This window comes from Carya illinoinensis, chromosome 1, assembly GCF_018687715.1.
Source record: "Carya illinoinensis cultivar Pawnee chromosome 1, C.illinoinensisPawnee_v1, whole genome shotgun sequence".
In the NCBI taxonomy this organism is placed as follows: Eukaryota; Viridiplantae; Streptophyta; class Magnoliopsida; order Fagales; family Juglandaceae; genus Carya; species Carya illinoinensis.
This window is the reverse complement of record NC_056752.1, coordinates 22,809,114-22,826,785: the sequence shown is the minus strand read 5'-3', so window position 1 is coordinate 22,826,785 and position 17,672 is coordinate 22,809,114. Positions and strand designations below refer to the sequence as shown.

General features: G+C 36.1%; 1 protein-coding gene across 1 annotated transcript; it reads right to left on the bottom strand.

The window, feature by feature from the left end:
* Positions 1-256: 256 nt before the first annotated feature.
* Positions 257-17,156, bottom strand: LOC122313610. The gene is made up of 7 exons (XM_043128760.1): positions 16,545-17,156; positions 13,960-14,059; positions 12,360-12,425; positions 9,486-9,594; positions 6,589-6,671; positions 5,855-5,916; positions 257-795 (listed from the first exon to the last, which is right to left on the bottom strand). Exons 1-7 carry the CDS (start codon positions 16,733-16,735, stop codon positions 678-680), a joined length of 729 nt encoding a protein of 242 aa, XP_042984694.1. The 5' UTR covers positions 16,736-17,156; the 3' UTR covers positions 257-677.
* Positions 17,157-17,672: the final 516 nt, after the last annotated feature.

Sequence of the window (17,672 nt, the reverse complement as noted above, 5' to 3'; positions counted from 1 at the left end):
CTAGATGGATGGGTGAACCAATGGGTCGACCTGACCTGAGGTCCTGAGTCTAAACTTGTAGACTCTGGGTCTGCTTGGTCTCCAAAACTCTTCAAACTGACTCAATTCCTCCCATCAGACTAACCCTTGAAAGGCCAGTAAAACTGCTGACGGAAAAGGTAGAAAGAGTCTCAAGAAAGCAAAACCAGATGGTTACAAGGGTAACTTGCAACCTAACACACTCAAGCTTTCCAGAGTACCACAAGGTCACAGGTCATTACCATCACACTGAAATAGCTGTATGAAACTAAAAGAACTAATTACATCATCATAAAAACATCCAAAATGATACAAATTTTTACCCTTCATCCCTAGTTTTTACCAAAAGATAACAAAAGAATCCTTATTCCCTAATTTCTAAAAGCCCAAGTGACAGTCCAACCATCCAAAATAATATATAGAACCAAATAAGAACATTAAACAAAGACAAATAAATACTGCCTTTCTGCACACAACAATTGGGTCAGACAATACTTGAATTGGGACCACAATGGCCAATTTGGTAGAGAAGTATTTTCCTTGTTTGGATGTCAGGATTTCATTGAAAGATCCCAGTTGAGGCAGGACCATCATTCGATTGAGAGGCTGTGTAATAGGCCTGGGGGATAGATCCAAAACCTAGGTAAGGATAAGGCTGATCATTGTTGCATTGGAAGGTTTGTGAGAGGAAGGATGGAGTTAGCTAGCTCTTCATTCAACTTCACTGGAAGTGGTGGCATTTGCTTCATTACTTCTGGCGTGTCATTCAAGCTCAAGCTACATAGAAAATAAACCAAAGGAGGAGCATTTATAAATGTTAAATGATTCTACCAGAAAATTGATTGGCATAGCTCTTTCAACTGCGTATTTAAGTCAATCTTCCATTTTATAGAACATATATTCTAACCAACTAATATATATTCCTGGAATGGGACAGGAATGGAAACAATTAGAGACCTAGGCCATAATCTACACATGGAGAACAAGAATCTTTGTGACAATGCATGCATGAATAAAGCTCTAATCTTGTCATTTAAAAACTGTATTCTGCAATAAACACAATTAACCTCGATAGTGAACAGGCACTGTGCATTTCATTCGTGTATAAAATTTGCTCAAGACAACAAAAATAAAAAACAAAAGAAAAAAGAAAGATACCATATGACCTCGATTTTGAGCAGGTTTTCACACAATTACAGGATTTACTTTTCCATCCTTCTATATGTAAAGTATAATAGTGCAATAATATGAAAAGTGAAAACATTTTCCCAACAAACCAATCCTCTCTCACAACTCTCACTCCCCTTTTTTTTCTACACAAATATGCTCTCTCCCTCCCATGGCATCTTGGAGGAAGCCCACCCAAGGGAAGAATCCTCTTGTGTCTCTTTCTTTAGTTTTTTTTCTCTCCATTTCATGGTTTTCTAACCTTGCATCCCAGTCATTAGAGGCACAAACTTTGGCGCTACACTAAAGGTCGTCCAACACATGCACCAACAAAAGAACCGTCACTCTAAGATCCACCGGGCCCACCCTTTTCAGGCAGAATCACCAATGTATGGCCTCCACGTGCTGCCCCCCATTGCCATCTTTTCAGCCTCTCTCAACTTGTTTTGAAGATCTAGCCTTCTCTGGGCTTAGTCTGGGTTCTTTTTTATGTTTCTATTTTATTGGCAATTTTTCTCCTTACTATTTGTAGGAGGCTAGAACTGGCCCTTTCTTTCTTTCTTTTTTTTTTTTTGATAGGTAAAAGTAAGTTTTATTAATAAAAGAGGCATAGCCTGAGTACACTAGAGGTATACAAAGAACATGCCAGGTTACAACTAAGTACTAGTGAGAGTTACAAGCAAAGTATGGAGATCATCTGTGTTACAAATAATGGCTGAAGCCTAGAAAAGCAGTGTACTGTAGAAAAAACGTTTCAGTTCAGCCATGGGGTGCTCCATATCTTCGAAACACCTCTTGTTTCTCTCCAACCACATACACCACATAATGCAGTGAGGTATCATTCTCCACACAGAAGCAATGAGAGCATTTCCCCAAATACCTTTCCAACAGCACATAAGATCCCAAACACTTCTAGGCATGACCCATGCCACCCCTATCCCTATTAAAAACTTCATACCATAAACACTGGGCCACTTCACAGTGTAACAAGAGATGATCAACTGATTCCCCATCACACCTAAACATATAACACCAATCTGAAATAATGAACCCATGTTTTCTCAAGTTATCCAAGGTAAGAATCCGCCCAATAGATGCTGTCCAGACAAAGAATGCAATTCTGGAAGGTACCTTGCACTTCCAAATAGCCTTCCAAGGATAACTATGACCATGGTATAAACCTAAGAGAGCCGAATAAAAGGACCCCACTGAGAATTTTTTATTTCCACTTCGATTCCACGACAGCCTATCCCTCATCTCATTTCCAAATGATATAACATATAATGAGTCAAAAAAACCAGAAAACATGTCCAGCTCCCACTCTTGAGCCGCCCTTGAAAATCTCACATTCCAATGAACAGCACCATTAAAGCATATCAATAAATCAGCCACAACAGCATCTTTATCACATGCAATTTGGTACAGCATAGGAAACACCTGCTTAAGAGCCATGTCCCCGCACCAAACATCATGCCAAAATAAAACATTGTTGCCGCTGCCAATTGTAACTCTGAAAATTTGAGAAAATCTGTCCCAACCAGCTCTTATGTTTTTCCACAATCCCACTCCATGTGCACCCTTGACTTCATTAGAGCACCAACCCCCCCGAAGACTTCCATACTTAGACTCTATCACTTCTCTCCACAAACCCCCTCCTTCACTATGATACCTCCACAACCATTTCCCCAATAATGCTTTGTTGAAAACCCTTACATTACGCACCCCCAATCCTCCCCATCAAATTGGAGAACAAACTTTATCCCAACCCACAAGATGGATTTTAGATTCATCCCCCATTCCTCCCCAAAGAAAATTACAAAAAGTTTTCTCAATACGAGAAGCCACACTTGCAGGTATCGGACATAAGGAAAGAAAATACGTGGGGAGGTTAGATAGTGTACCCTTAATGAGAGTCCATTTACCACCCTTGGACAGATATAACCATTTCCATCCAGCCAATCTTCTTTCAATTTTTTCTACCACTCCATCCCAGATAGATTTGGTCTTGAACACTGCCCCCAATGGAAGACCAAGATATTGCAAAGGCAGTGAACAAATCTGACAGCCCAAAATAGATGCCAATCCTTGAATATTGTTCACACTACCCACAGGGACCATTTCAGACTTCGAAAGGTTTACCTTCAGACCTGAAACCGCTTCAAAACAAAGCAAAACAGCTTTCAAATACTGCATATGAATACCGTCCAGCTCACAAAACAGCAGTGTGTCATCAGCAAATAAAAGGTGCGATATAGTAATCCCTCCCACCGAGAAACCAGCAATAAAACCTCTACTAACAGCTGCACTCAACATGCGACTCAAAGCATCCACAACAATTACAAACAATAAAGGGGATAGGGGATCCCCTTGTCTTAATCCACTGGAGCTGGTAAAGAATCCCTCCGGTGTTCCATTCACCAAAACCGAATAGCGGATCATAGTTATACAATGCCGAATCCAAGATAACCATCTCTCCCCAAAACCACATCTCGCAAGTAAATAGCACAAAAAATCCCAATTTACATGGCCATAGGCCTTCTCCATGTCCAGCTTACACAAGAGACCTGGTTTACTCCCTTGAGTCTACAATCCAAACATTCATTGGCAATCAACACTGAATCCAGAATTTGTCTCCCCTTTACAAACGCGTTTTGGGGTTTTGTTATAATACTAATCAAAACCTTGCTCATGTGATTGGCCAACACCTTCGCAAGAATCTTGTATATCCCATTAATGAGGCTGATCGGTCTAAAGCCCTTCATCTCCATTGCCCCAACTTTCTTAGGGATTAGAGCAATGAAGGATGCGTTAAGACTTTTTTCAAATTTACCAAAAGTGTATAGCTCCTAGAAGACCTTCATAATATCCTCCCCTAGCACATCCCAATACTCATAATAGAAGGCCATTGAGAACCCATCCGGCCCCGGTGTTTTGTCCTTAGCCATCCCACAAAGCACCCGAAGAACCTCATTAGCTTCAAAAGGTCTCTCCAGCCACTCAGAGCTAGCATGATCAATATTCTCAAAGTGCATACCATCCAATTTGGGCCGCCACATGAATTTTTACGTGAGTAATGCTTCATAATAGTTAACAATGTGGTTCTTAATATCCACATGATTGGAAAAAACTTGGCCCTCAACCTGAAGCACATCGATAGCATTATTACTACTGTGTGAATTAGCCACCTGATGAAAAAATTTCGTACAACGGTCTCCTTCCTTCAGCCAAAGGGCTCTTGACTTTTGTTTCCATGAAATTTCCTCCATTAGTAACACCCTTTCCAATTCCGAAGAGGTAGCTAATTTCTTGCGAGAGTCTTCTTCTGAAAGAGGCGCTCACCTCCCTTTCCTCCAAATCCTTTAACTCCTCCATAAGAGACCTTTTTTGATCATTAATAAGCCCAAAAACTTCTGCATTCCACCTCTTCAAGTCCCCCTTCAAGGCTTTCAATTTCCCAGCCAATATGAAGCTTGGTGAACCCTCAAATGAGTACGAAGTCCACCACGACCTCACTTTATCCACAAAACCCTCAACTTTCAGCCACATATTTTCAAACTTAAAGTATCGTTTACCCTCTTGAATGCCTCCACAATCTAGAACAATGGGGAAATGGTCTGAGCAAACTCTATCAATTCTTTTCTGCATCATTGTAGGGTAATGTACCTCACATGAGGGGGACACCAAAAATCTGTCTAAACGAGACCACGACCGATTATTAGACCAAGTATGCTTACCACCAACAAGTGGTAAATCCACCAAATCCATATCAAAGATAAATTCAGAAAATTCATGCATTGCTGGCCCATATCAAAGATATATGTGTAAGCTGGAAGTCCTTCGCTGATGATGAAGTCCTTTGCCGACAATCGCAAGCTGGCCCTTTCTTACCACAGCCACCCTACACATGCCCCTACTAGACTTGCAGCCCTCGATTCCCTCGTAGCCTATCCCCAGTCACCATATCAGTAATACGTGTGGCTCACACACCGTCTCTTTCTGTGGCTTGTATGCGCCTTTAGAGGTCCAGATCTCACCCGTTCCACTCTTTTGTCTCTTTTGTGTGAGACAAAAGGCCTCTTTTGCCAGGAGCCATTAGCATGTACTTCTCTTATCAATAGATGCAGAAAAGGGATCCTTATTGACAGCCCCAACACCAGTGAACATATGGAACCAGGACCATCAGGTTCCATTTTCCGTTTGTTTTGGATGTTTTTTCTGCCTTTGTTTGGAGAGTTTGTTTGGGTCCCCCAAACCTTCTATTGTAGTATAATTTTAGGTAATTTGATTTTCCATTAAAAAACTTTTTTCTCAACAGCTACAAGTAGAGCTAGCTACTTATAAAAAAGTATTACATAATGATGCATCAGATAAATGTGTTCCAAAGTTATCAAGGCGATTTTGGTGCACCCGGATTATAGAAGGCCAACAACATGCAGGTCACCAGTACAAATGCAAATGGTTGATCGGGCAATTTAAATCAATGTACAAAACATGAACCAAAATCTATAGAATAGTTGTTCTCTATAGTTATTGTGATCTAGACTATATATTCACACATGCAGAAAGAAAAGTATACATTCATATAAACTAACGCTAGCACCACTGTAAAAGCAAAAGATAATACCAGAGCAATAATAGAAAGCACTACTAAGCATGGTCTGCAACGTACTCATTCATTATTTTGTGGATGTTATCGCGAGTTTGACAGAAGAGACTCGTGTTCTCCCGTAGCTGAATACAAATGAAAATACAGCCAAGTCATTTAGGTAATCACAAAGAATACATGAGATTAATAACAAAAAAATCCACTCTTTTAATCGTGGTATTTATGATTATTAAAATATTGCAGTAAAATAGATTTGATACAATCACAGATGATCTTAGACAAAGTTAAAATAAATTCTATCAGGCGTTTATAAACTGAACTGTTGTGTGGAGTTAAAAATGGACAGGTACATTAAGATTAGCCATTACTTTTCAGAAAGTAAATTCTTACAAGAACCTCTATTAGTAGTATGTCAACTAATGGGTATTCAATTTTTGCACCTAAAACAAACCTTTTTTTTTTTTAAATAATAAATGAGGTCAAAAGCTTGAGGGTTGGCGTTTGGGAGATACAATAGGTAAATTACAAGTTCGGAGCAAAAATCATGGTGTAGCGTAAAAAAGTGTAATTGCAGCTAGATTATCTATGATCCACCAACCCATCTAAACATAAGCATTCTGTGCATTCATGCATAGAAATTAATATAGCAGCAAGCAAAATCAATGTTTACAAGAGAGGGCTGCCGATTTTTTTCATCAATGATTTATGAAAAATCTGTAGCAGCATTCTTGACTTTAAGACGTGTCCCAAACTAATGTAATAATTAGAATCAATCCATATGGTAATTTCTTATTCACCTGCATAGCTGTAAGGTTTAATGAAATTTGATGTAAGGCCTGTGCATTTTGCTCCAGAAGATCTCCTGTCACACCACCAATAGCTGCAAACAGCAGAATTAAACTTTGCTTAAGGCTTTTTTTACGCTGCAAAGAAAACGAACTCTGCACCAAAACATACTTGCCTAAAGGAGAGAGACTCTATACATTTGTTAAAGAGGTTTTGTTTGTTGAAAGAAAAAATCTCTTCTTGAAACCATTTTTTTTAAATAAAAGAATTAGTGAGCGCACTAAAGCATGTTAAAACATTGCTTTCGGACATTCTCTCTGATTAATTGGCATGCCAAATGCTTAAAGACTCAACATTCAAGTCAATCTATCTATGAAACTTTTTGGACACTAACCAAAAAGAAACGCTTTTATTTACGGGCCAAACAAGAATGGTCCAATAACCATACCAGTATGAGAAAAAGGTAAGTTTGCAGTATGACAAGATCAAACAGCCAGTCCTGTACAGGCCAGAAGGACTGTTCACTCGGCCTGAAAAGCCACTATTCCAACCCAACCCGAAAAGCACACTTTCGAATAAATAATTCCAGACCGAACATATTAACCGAATTTCAGAAGCTGAATATAATTTCGAAAAATCAGGTTTTTCCGCAGTTTTGATTTTCCTTGGTAACTGGCATGGTCTAGTGGAATTTCCGATTTTAACTCTCTCTCTGCTTTGATTTGTGACATATCAATGTACAATTGTAGGATTTTTTGCTTGGAACCTGCTTTTGTCTTGATTCTGACAACCAATAAACAAAATAAAAGGAAGTTGTACCTCAAAGCATGTTCTACCTGCATGCATGCCTCACTACTCCCATAAGTAATTATGATCCTCACCGTTTAACCACTTCTTCCATATCTAATCTCACAGTTTGGAGCAAGCCACATAATATACATAAGACAAAAAGGGATACATACGTGTGGACTCTGGAGTAGCAGATAAAAGACATTAAAGGGTTGTGTGATGGCCTGAAATCAAAAGTTGGGCAAAAATTGCTTCGAGGTGAGTGTCTGTCATGAATATCGTCCAACCAAGTGCAGAGAGATATATAGCTAGCTAGGGTCTGTGAGATTGTGACAACCTTGATTAAATAAATTAGTATGTGGTGAGGGGAGGGGAGTCGTGATGATGGAAGAATATTGGGATGACAGCCACGTTCAGGCATGGGGTAATTACCTGAACCAAACCGACCCACAATCGGAAACGCAACGGAAATTTCCATTTTCGACCCATTTTGTTTCAGGTCGGTCATTTCAACTCAAGTCAGATCAGAACTTTCAGCCAGGTCAGGTACAATGGTTAATTGTTTAGCCTGATAGGCCCGTTGACGTAAAGATGGTTCAAGACCAACTAAACTACTTCGCATACATAGATGTAAACACACAGATGCACATGCACGTACACACATACCTAGGGCTGCAAATGAACAGAGTAGCTCATGAACAGTTCGAGTTCGGCTCATGTATATACTCAGTTTGAACTCAGTTCATTTAATAAATGAGATGTTCGTAAACACTAATATATGTTCGAATATTAAACGAGCAAAACTCATATAAACTCGGCTCGACTCTGGAACAAAACTCGTATAAGCTAGGCTTGATTCGTTTGAGCTCATTTTGAAGCTCGTAATATGTTTTATATATGTATGTGTTATATATATTATATGTTAGTTATATTTTATATACTTGATTATACATTACTAATTTATTTATAGTTTACCATATTTAATATAGATATGTTATATTTCCCAAATGTGTATAGGATAATTTGTATAATAATATATCATACAACTACAACTATTGATTTATTATATTATCTATATGTATTAAGTAGTTTATTTGATTACATTTATCTTGTGTATTATTCTTTTAATTTATAACTATAAGTTATTTTTGTAGAAAAGGTTACACCATAAAAACTTTGAGTCAAAATTATTTGGTTGAATAGTTAAATGGTTTGAGTTTTTTTTTTTTTTTTTAATTTCAAATTTTTTTTTTATTAATCAAAGGATACGATTAGAAATTTCAAAATAAAAAATCAAGTTCAAGCTCGAGTCATTTGTTTATTTTTAGTCGAGCTCGACTTGAATTCGAACAACATTAAAGGTTAATGAGCTGAATTCGAGCAAGGATATTCGAGTTTTATTCGAGTTCGAGCAAGTAAACATGTTAATCGAGCTCGAGTACCCTTGTTCGAATTTGACTTGATTCAGTTCGTTTGCAGCCCTACACATACCCACTCAAATTAGAAGGAGTGTACTTTGTATTTTATATTATAAGCACTGATTCCTAAGTACAACCAGCAATATAATGTCACCAACATAATAAGACCACATCAATGCCACGACATCAATTCTTTTAAATAAGTTATTTAGTAGTGATTTTGCATAACTTTGAAAAGCGAAAAAGGTTCATCTGCTGGAAACTTAGAATTACGATACATATATTATGTACAGAAAACAAGTGTTATTCAGTCAGTAATCATCAAAGTTTCATACGGAAAACCAAGCCTAGACATGATAGAACTCCCAGTTTAGTCGCAAATGTGTGCAAAGACATTGATTCAAGCCTGATATTGATTGTAGGATACAAATACCAGCAAATAAAATGCAATAGTCATATGATTAACATTCCAGAATGAAACTGAAAATCTTAATTAAATGCTGCTAATAGTTACAATTTTTTAGGTTAAATCAAACAACCGTGACAGAATGGGGAAGCCACTTGTTTGAATGAGATGCAACTTGAGTGAGGTAAACTAAAGAAATGAGTTTTTCTTAAATGCAACAAAAGCACCCAGGAATAAGCAAATGATGCCATGCCGCTGCATTGGAAACTTATAAAAAAACAACCAAAGAACTGACCTTTGAATGAGATGCCATCATCATTATCCATCGTTGGTGGAGTGTATGGGGGAACAATGGGTCGTGCCACAAAGGAAGATGACTTAGCTGAAGAATCATTGACTCTTTCCTAAAAAAGAATATAGAAAATACAATCATGGAGCATATGGTGGCTGAAAGAACAGGCAATCAAGAGAAATGTAAAACTAAAACATTGCACCATGATACATTAAACACTATTTCACAAGATAAGGGAACAAAGATCAAAATGTGCACCATAAATAAGACCAGGACTCTCGACTCTCAAGCCTCATGTCATTCACGTGGCGTGGAAAGCATTATAATTCTAAGGCTGGTTAAAAAAGAGAGAGCATGTTTTCTAAACACAACATAGATGGTGAATGAGATCTCACAATGCTAGATAGGGAGAAGTTTTGCTCTTTATAATGATTTTAAGGGGCCCTAATTATATCATTAACTAGTCCTTTTGGAGTACGAGCCCAAATGTGGCTTGAGCTCTCTATGGATTGTGACATATGGTATTAGAGTCAATCCTAACCAAAAGTGTAGGACTTGAGCCATGACACCAATGATGGAATGGCCCGAAGAGGACGTGCAGAATTTAAAGGGGGAGACAGTGATACCCCACAGTGAATGAGTACAAGTGGTCAATGATATCCCACTATGCTTATGACGGAGAAGTTCTTGCACTTTACAATGGGGACAACGCTCATGATTTTTTGTCTTTAATTCAGCGCAGTTAGAATGTATTTAGGTGTCCTTCTATACACTTCCGGTGTACATGGCTTATGCCTTTTTCATTCATATCAATAATATTTATCTCTTACCTATCAAAAAAAAAAAACAATGATTTCAAGGGATTCTAATTGTATAATTGACTAGTTCTTTTGGAAGATAGGCCTAGAGGTTGCTTGGGCCTTCCTTGGTACATTGCAAGCAATATTTTTAATTCCGTTCTAGTGATTATTCCGGTTGAAGCACTAGAATGGAATATTTTGGCATTGGTGCATTCCGAATAACTGTTTCGGGATTAACTATGTATGTGTGTGTATATATATATTATATGTATATGTAAACTAATAACTAATAGAATAAATAAATGTATATGTAAGTGTGTGTGTGTGGAAGAATTAATTCTTTATAAAATGAATATATGTTGAAAATATTAAAAAAAAAGCTAGAGATATTGGTGTCAAATAATATTATTAAAAAAATCACAAACTTGAGTTGAGACACAAAAAGAGCAAAGACAAAAATAAAAGAGAATAGAAATTATTAAAAATAATGATGAGTATGAGGCGACATATTTAAAGTTACAAAATAATTGCAATGATATAAATACCTTTAAAATTTTAGAATTAATTAAATACCATTTAGATTTAAAATTTTTAAAAATACCATCCAAATATAAAAATGCCATTAAAATAGTCTGGAACAAAATAGGGCCCAGAATGTCATTTCCGCCGGGAATGGCTAGAATAATCGAAACGGGCCGGAATTTGAAACAAAACGAAATGAGGAGGTATATTGTACCAGATACTACACCGAAACAGAAAATTCCGTCCAGAATAGAATGGAATTGAAAACTATGGTTATAGGCCTTCCCTTGAACAATCTAAATACTTGAACATCATCGCATGAATGTCACCAAAGATTAACATCATTAAATAATCTATCTAATGTGGCACAAAATGGAGTGGCATTGCTAACACAACCGCAACTATTTATCAACCTCCCAACGTAGGGTTCTATCTCCCTCTTCAAGGGATGAACATTATAAGTTTTTTTATTGGTAAACAAAATTTTATTGATTATAAGGATAGGCAATAGCCCATATACACAGGACATATACAAGAGCATCACCTATGCATGCTGGATGAAGTGTAGATGATTTGATACATATAACTTGGGTTGTAAATTGGTCTGGTCTAGTCTGGTATGGTCCATCATTTTCCCCAAACCGAACATCCATAGGGACCAGACCGGTATCTATCGATCCGGTCGGTCCACTCGATCTGGCATAATTATTTTATAATTATTATTTTTTATCTTTTTTTTTTCAAATAAATTAATAAAAATTATTTAAATTACTAAATTAAAAATAAGTGAATTATTGATGTGGATTATGTAACTAACTCGTTAAAAAAATATTTTACCATAACTATATTTATGATGTTGATAATTACTACTTACTAACTTAGACTTTACTCTTTAGTATGCATAATTATTAGTAATGTCATACATTTTATATATGGTTAATGAATATCAAATAATTTTATTGTACATAGATTATTCATGCTTGCTTGCAACTTAGGTATTTTAAAAAAAATTACCTAATTATTTTAATTAATTGTAAATAGTAGAGTATGTATGAATGTATGATGTATTAATTAGTTACATATGACATAAATTATCACATGATTTATGATTTATTATTAAGTGATAACATATATTATTTTATATTTTATATGGTCAATGATAATAAATTAGATGAAAATTACATCATTAACTTATATAATTATTATATAAAAATAATATATTAAATTTTTAAATATATATATAGGAGTTCAATCCAATTCGGTCCCGTCCAGTCCAAAATTTGTAGACGGAATGTCATCAATCCACATATTTTGGGACTGAGACCGACTAGTCCATAATTTGGTCCGGTCTGGTCAGTTTTGCAGGTCTAGACCGAATTATTTACACCCCTACATATAAATGGACCAATTCATCAAGGGAATTAACAAAAATGAATCAAAAACACATTTGCCAAACGTTCAGATGTAGACAAACTAAAAAGCTCGCACAAGTAATTCCCAAAATATCATCCAAAAGAAAAATAAAAAAGAACCGCAAAATAACTGCAAAACGTACCTTTTTTTCTTTGTTTTTCCTTGTTAAATTATGTTCATCCTTCCTTCTCTTGCTATTCTCTTTTTTCTGGGAAACAAAAAGAATCAATCAGAACAAAAGCAAGGTAACCATAAAATACAGTTACCTTGTTTCTTCATATGAAACTCAGGCTTTCTATCAAACAAAAAGAGAACAAGCATAGAGTAGCGTCCTCTCGACAGGTTACAAATAAAAATTTAAAAAGCAATAAAATTCAAGACACCCACGAATGAAAAGAAATAAATACTGACTAAAACCCAAATCACTCACAGAAATGATCAAAAATTTATCTAACCAAGTTCCCATTAAGCTCTATGCCATTGTCTTGCTAAAATGTCCACATAATACAGAGTGAGACTGCACCTAAAATCACACCACTCGGTTCACAACCAGACCTACCTTTCCAACCTATCAAGCCTTCCAACACCAGCTGATGCATCCCAAATATAGACAATGCTAATGACCACAATTTGCTTTGCCACCTCATGATGTACGATGGGATGAATTCCTGTATCACCGCAATTTTTGCACAGGACCCTAATCCATACAAATTTTACCCATTTTCATAAAATTGTCAACTGTTGAAAATTATAGAGAAAGTAGTCGTCCATCCGAAAAATGCTACTTCTTATATAGTACCTTCAAGGAATTATAGAACTCCAATCCACACAAATTTTACCCATTTTCATAAAATTGTAAACTATTGAACTAGAGAAAGTATTTTTCCATCCAAAAAATGCTACTTTTCATGGTACCTTCAAGGAATTATAGAAAAATGATTTCAGCAAGTTCCTATTTTGCTCTATGCCATTAACCTGCAGTTTTCCATCTTGTCAAAGTGACCACATCGTACCTTTCTTTATATGCAACATAAATTTTATTCAAGATGCAATATAAGCATGCAGGAAGCTCCAAACCTAACCTGACTAGTCCTTTGGCATATAGCACAAATAAGGCTAGTACTTCCCTGGGTAATGATGGGTGGGATCCAAGAAACTTCTTACTGCCCCAAGCTTCAGAAAGCAGGAAGAGTCACGACCCACTACTTATTAGTAAACTCTAACAAAACCTAATTTTGGCCCTTAGATCCAAACAATCCAAACTTTACACTAAACCCTAAATAGGATAGACCAAATTACAATAAACTAGTATGCCCGAAACCATTATGACGGACATTAAAGCCAACCAAAACACTCCCTGATTGGTTTGAGCATTTCAGTTGGAGAAAGGCCCAAACTCTTGGTCAATCACCCACAAAAGATTGTCCACATGTGAGATAGCATGTGTGCACACAATTTGAAGATGAACTAGATGAAATCTCCATGCTGTAATAAAAAGTCCATCACATCTACCACATTTCATAGAACCAACTGCAAAAAAAGTATGCCTATCCATATTTTCAATCTTCCCCAGGTATTCCCAACGCTTGTTTCTGGAGACTAATCCCCTATGGATGCATAAACCATCTCCTCCGTGATCTTGACCACTCGGGGTATTTAACTAAAGCATAGCACATTAAATTGTAGGACTAATTTGATGATTATTGATATAAGAAGTGAGCCAGAAGAATAATAGAGCTTACAGTCATCCATCGACAACGCAATGCCACATCCCGAACCGACTTATTTGGCAGTTTCATAGCTATCTTTGCATAGCGTATTATGTTTGATTCTGAACAAAAGCTGCAAGGCAAATACCATATCATTTGAATGAAGAAAATCATGCATGAAATAGAAATTGATATGTAAAATAAATTAAAAACCAAAGAGTCAGTTCCTAATTGAGATTAAAAAAAGAAAAGAAAAAAAACTGTAATTCCACACATAAAGGTAAGAGAAATACCATTTCAAGCAACTCATTCCCTTTAAAGCTACAAAACTGTAATTCTAGACACAAAATAAATAAAAATTAAATAGTCATTACATGTATTTAACATCAGTTTTCTCAAGCCTACAATCAAACAATAAAAAAGTCATACATAAAAATAATAGAACTCTACTTCCAGCATCAACATTTTTAAGGTTGCAATCATAAGAAAGGAGGTACCATGTAGATTCAAGATCTCTAATTCAAAACTGCATGTGAAACTTTAATTTGACTTCAACAGAGATATTGACACTATATTCAGGAGGATAGAAGAAATAGAAGAAGAAAGTATAAATGCATCCCTAGGAAGAACACAGGAAAGGGATGGTGTACAAATATTCTGCCCTTCTTTCACAATGTTTATATGAGAACATAGAGGAATAAACTCAAAAATTCACCATTATACCCTCTGGTATCTATCTATTTTATCTATTAGCTGATTGATAAATTGTGCATAACAAGAAAACTCATTAAAGAAGTTTCCTATCCCTCCAAATCCAGCCATGTGTAGGTGGCTAGCAAAGGAGGGATGAGAACTCTATGTAGGAGAGGCACTTCCTATTGATCACACTATTTTCTTCCAATTAGAGCATCAAAATAAAAATTCTTGTCGATGTTGTAGGATTTCCAAGTCCAAGAAAGCCGAGTAGAATGACATAAGTCAGTAGTTCAATCAGCAGTATTGGGAACAGATTGTACAGAAAATTATATTAAATCAAAAACTTTAGGATTCGGCAAATTGTATTTTTGCAACAAAAGAAATGAAAAAAACTGAAATCAGATTAAAAGTGGGATACATAGAATACTAAAAGGCAATAGGAAATCTTTCAAATCTCGACATCTAGTAACTTGGTGCAACTAAAAACACCACTTATTATATATATATATATGCATTGGAAAGGGAGGAGAAGAAAAAGAGAAAAGAAACAAAGTTAAATACCCGATGGTCAGATCTTAAGTTCTACACGTCTAACAGGTTGGAACAAAAGAGCAAGACATATTTTTCTGTTTCATTTTTTTCTTTTGTAATTGTCCAGCATGCCTGGGCAATAGTGTTTCTATCAGTTTAGTAATGCATAAATCCCCCCGATGAAGATTAGGAACATATACAGCAACAGAAGTAATTGTCATTAGTAGAAAGTAATTTCTTGGGATCTGAGAAGACCAATGAGATAGAAATTAGATACCCAATCAAGATGATCATTCAAAGCAACAAATTCCCCCATTACAATACTCGCGAAAAGTGAATAAAAATTCTAGTTGATGTTGTAGGATTTCCGAGTCCAAGAAAGACACAAGGAAAAAGTCAACCAATCAACCATCAACCATTTCAGAACAATTTTTCTAAGCAAAACATACCAAAATGTCATATCATCAAAGGCGGATGCAAAGCTTTTCATCTGCATTCCCCCTCTATATATAATTCGCACTTAAAATACCCAAATCAAACTTTTCAAACTCTCACATACATAGAGTGTTAATAACCACAAAAAGAAACACTGAAAATAAAATTTAGCTGAAAAATTTCAAACTTTGAAACTCGAAAGTCGCTCTATTAAAATAAAACAAGGAAACAATGGAAGATGACAGAACCAGTAAAACTTTGATGGTTCAGCATGCAGAACTATTAACATGCAGACTGGAAATCTTAGTTTTCTAACAAATTTCCTAGTTTAAAATTTCAAGTTTTCTGTTTTGAGGAAAAAAACACTAGGAGCCTTTTAGCAACGCAACCTTTAAAAGAACCCACAAAAACTTCATAAGATGGGAAAAATTACAATTTATAATTCTCAAACTGACCAACTATCCAAGAATGAACGTCAAACCTCCAACTGGTAAAATTTCGAACTACATAAACCAAATACACTCGTAGTCCTTGAAAACTAAAGCAATGATATATTTTTAAAACTCGGAGAGAACCTGAAATCCATCCTAGATCGCATAGACCAACTGAATACACATAAAAGAACCTCAAATAACCCAAAGAAAAGCAGAACCATCAATCATAACCAAAAAGTTAATCAAATTTCTCAAAACTCAATTGAGTCAAACCTACCAAACCTCATAGAAGTATATAGCTCAACAAGAAGCCAAATTACCACTCACAAACCACCATTCATTCCAAATCCTCAATACCCAATTGAACAACAGCTACTATAATCTGAAAAAAGCTAATAAAAACACGAATTACAACCGATAAACCCAAAAGCAAGCAAAATTCTTAAAACCCAATTGCAGTAAACCTACAAAACAACCTCGAATAATACAACAGAATAACTTAAATCGTTACTCTCTACTTACTTTGCGAGCCCTTCTTCGAGCGTGGCCTGCTCGTCCGCGGTCCAGTCCAAGGAGATTCCCGGGTTGTGCTTCATGGACTGGTTGTCCGGCGGCGCACCTGAATTCCCGTTGCTCATGTTCCCACCTGCGGCCACGTGGCCGTTGAACGAAGACGACGATGCCTCTTGATGGTTTCCAGACGGATTAGCCATGGAATCCACTAAAAAAATACACACTGAAATCTCAAGTTCAACTCCAAACCCAAATCCCAGCAGAACCCAATTCTTAGAACCTCAAAACCGATCGTTGGTTCCCGCCAATTTCACTCTCCCGCCACGAATTACCAAGAATCCACGTAAAAACCAATTGAAAACTCCAAGATTAGGCCAGAGAGAAAGATAAGCGTACAGAAGTTGCAAAACTATATATACAAGTATGAGACTGAAGGGAGCTCTACGTGAAACGGACTATTGTATTTTCTCGAACCATAGGGAAAAAAACAGAGAGACAAACAATGAGAAGGAGGGTTTTCACGTTGGAAGGTGGAGTATGTCCTGAACCAGAACTCATCATTCTTTTCTTTGTTTTTTTTATTTTTTTATTTTTTGTCTTAAAGTAATCAATTTCTCTTTTCTTCTTTTCATTTTCACACTCTGCAACTTGCTACCTCACGCCCCGAATAAGGAAATATGCTTAAGAAGAAATTGACATTTTATATTTTTCCAAATCATTTCAGTGATATATATAGAAAAAATGATAGTAGAGAATTACGAATATTTCTCGTAAATAATTATCAAAATTTTTTTTCTTTTGTTAATATATTTTGCCAACTTTCCAAATTATTTCTCATAATAAAAATAGTTAAGAGAATGATTAACATCTTTCAAAGTTGCAACTCAAACGCTTATAACTTTTATATCTCATCTCATTTTCTTGCGTTCAAAACGGAAAATGGAACTAAATTCTACTATAAGACAAAAATAAAATTAACAAGGAAGTAAAGGATCAACCTAGGGAAACATGAGGAATCTCTTTCCAATAAAGAGATAACGAGAGTTGGTTTTCCCTGTCCATCTCAAAAAAAAGGACCACCCACAATTTAAATGATTTAGTAGTGAGAGTGGAAGTAATTTTTTGGACGAGACCTTT

Bases quoted from the DNA above. Each gene is read 5' to 3' on its own strand.
- LOC122313610 (XM_043128760.1), bottom strand. From the start codon at position 16,735: ATGGCTAATCCGTCTGGAAACCATCAAGAGGCATCGTCGTCTTCGTTC. The intron at 9,595-12,359 runs GTACGTTTTGCA...ATTCTTTTTTAG, and splicing joins GGAAAAACAAAGAAAAAAAG to GAAAGAGTCAATGATTCTTC. The intron at 5,917-6,588 runs GTGAATAAGAAA...ATTTGTATTCAG, and splicing joins TAAACCTTACAGCTATGCAG to CTACGGGAGAACACGAGTCT.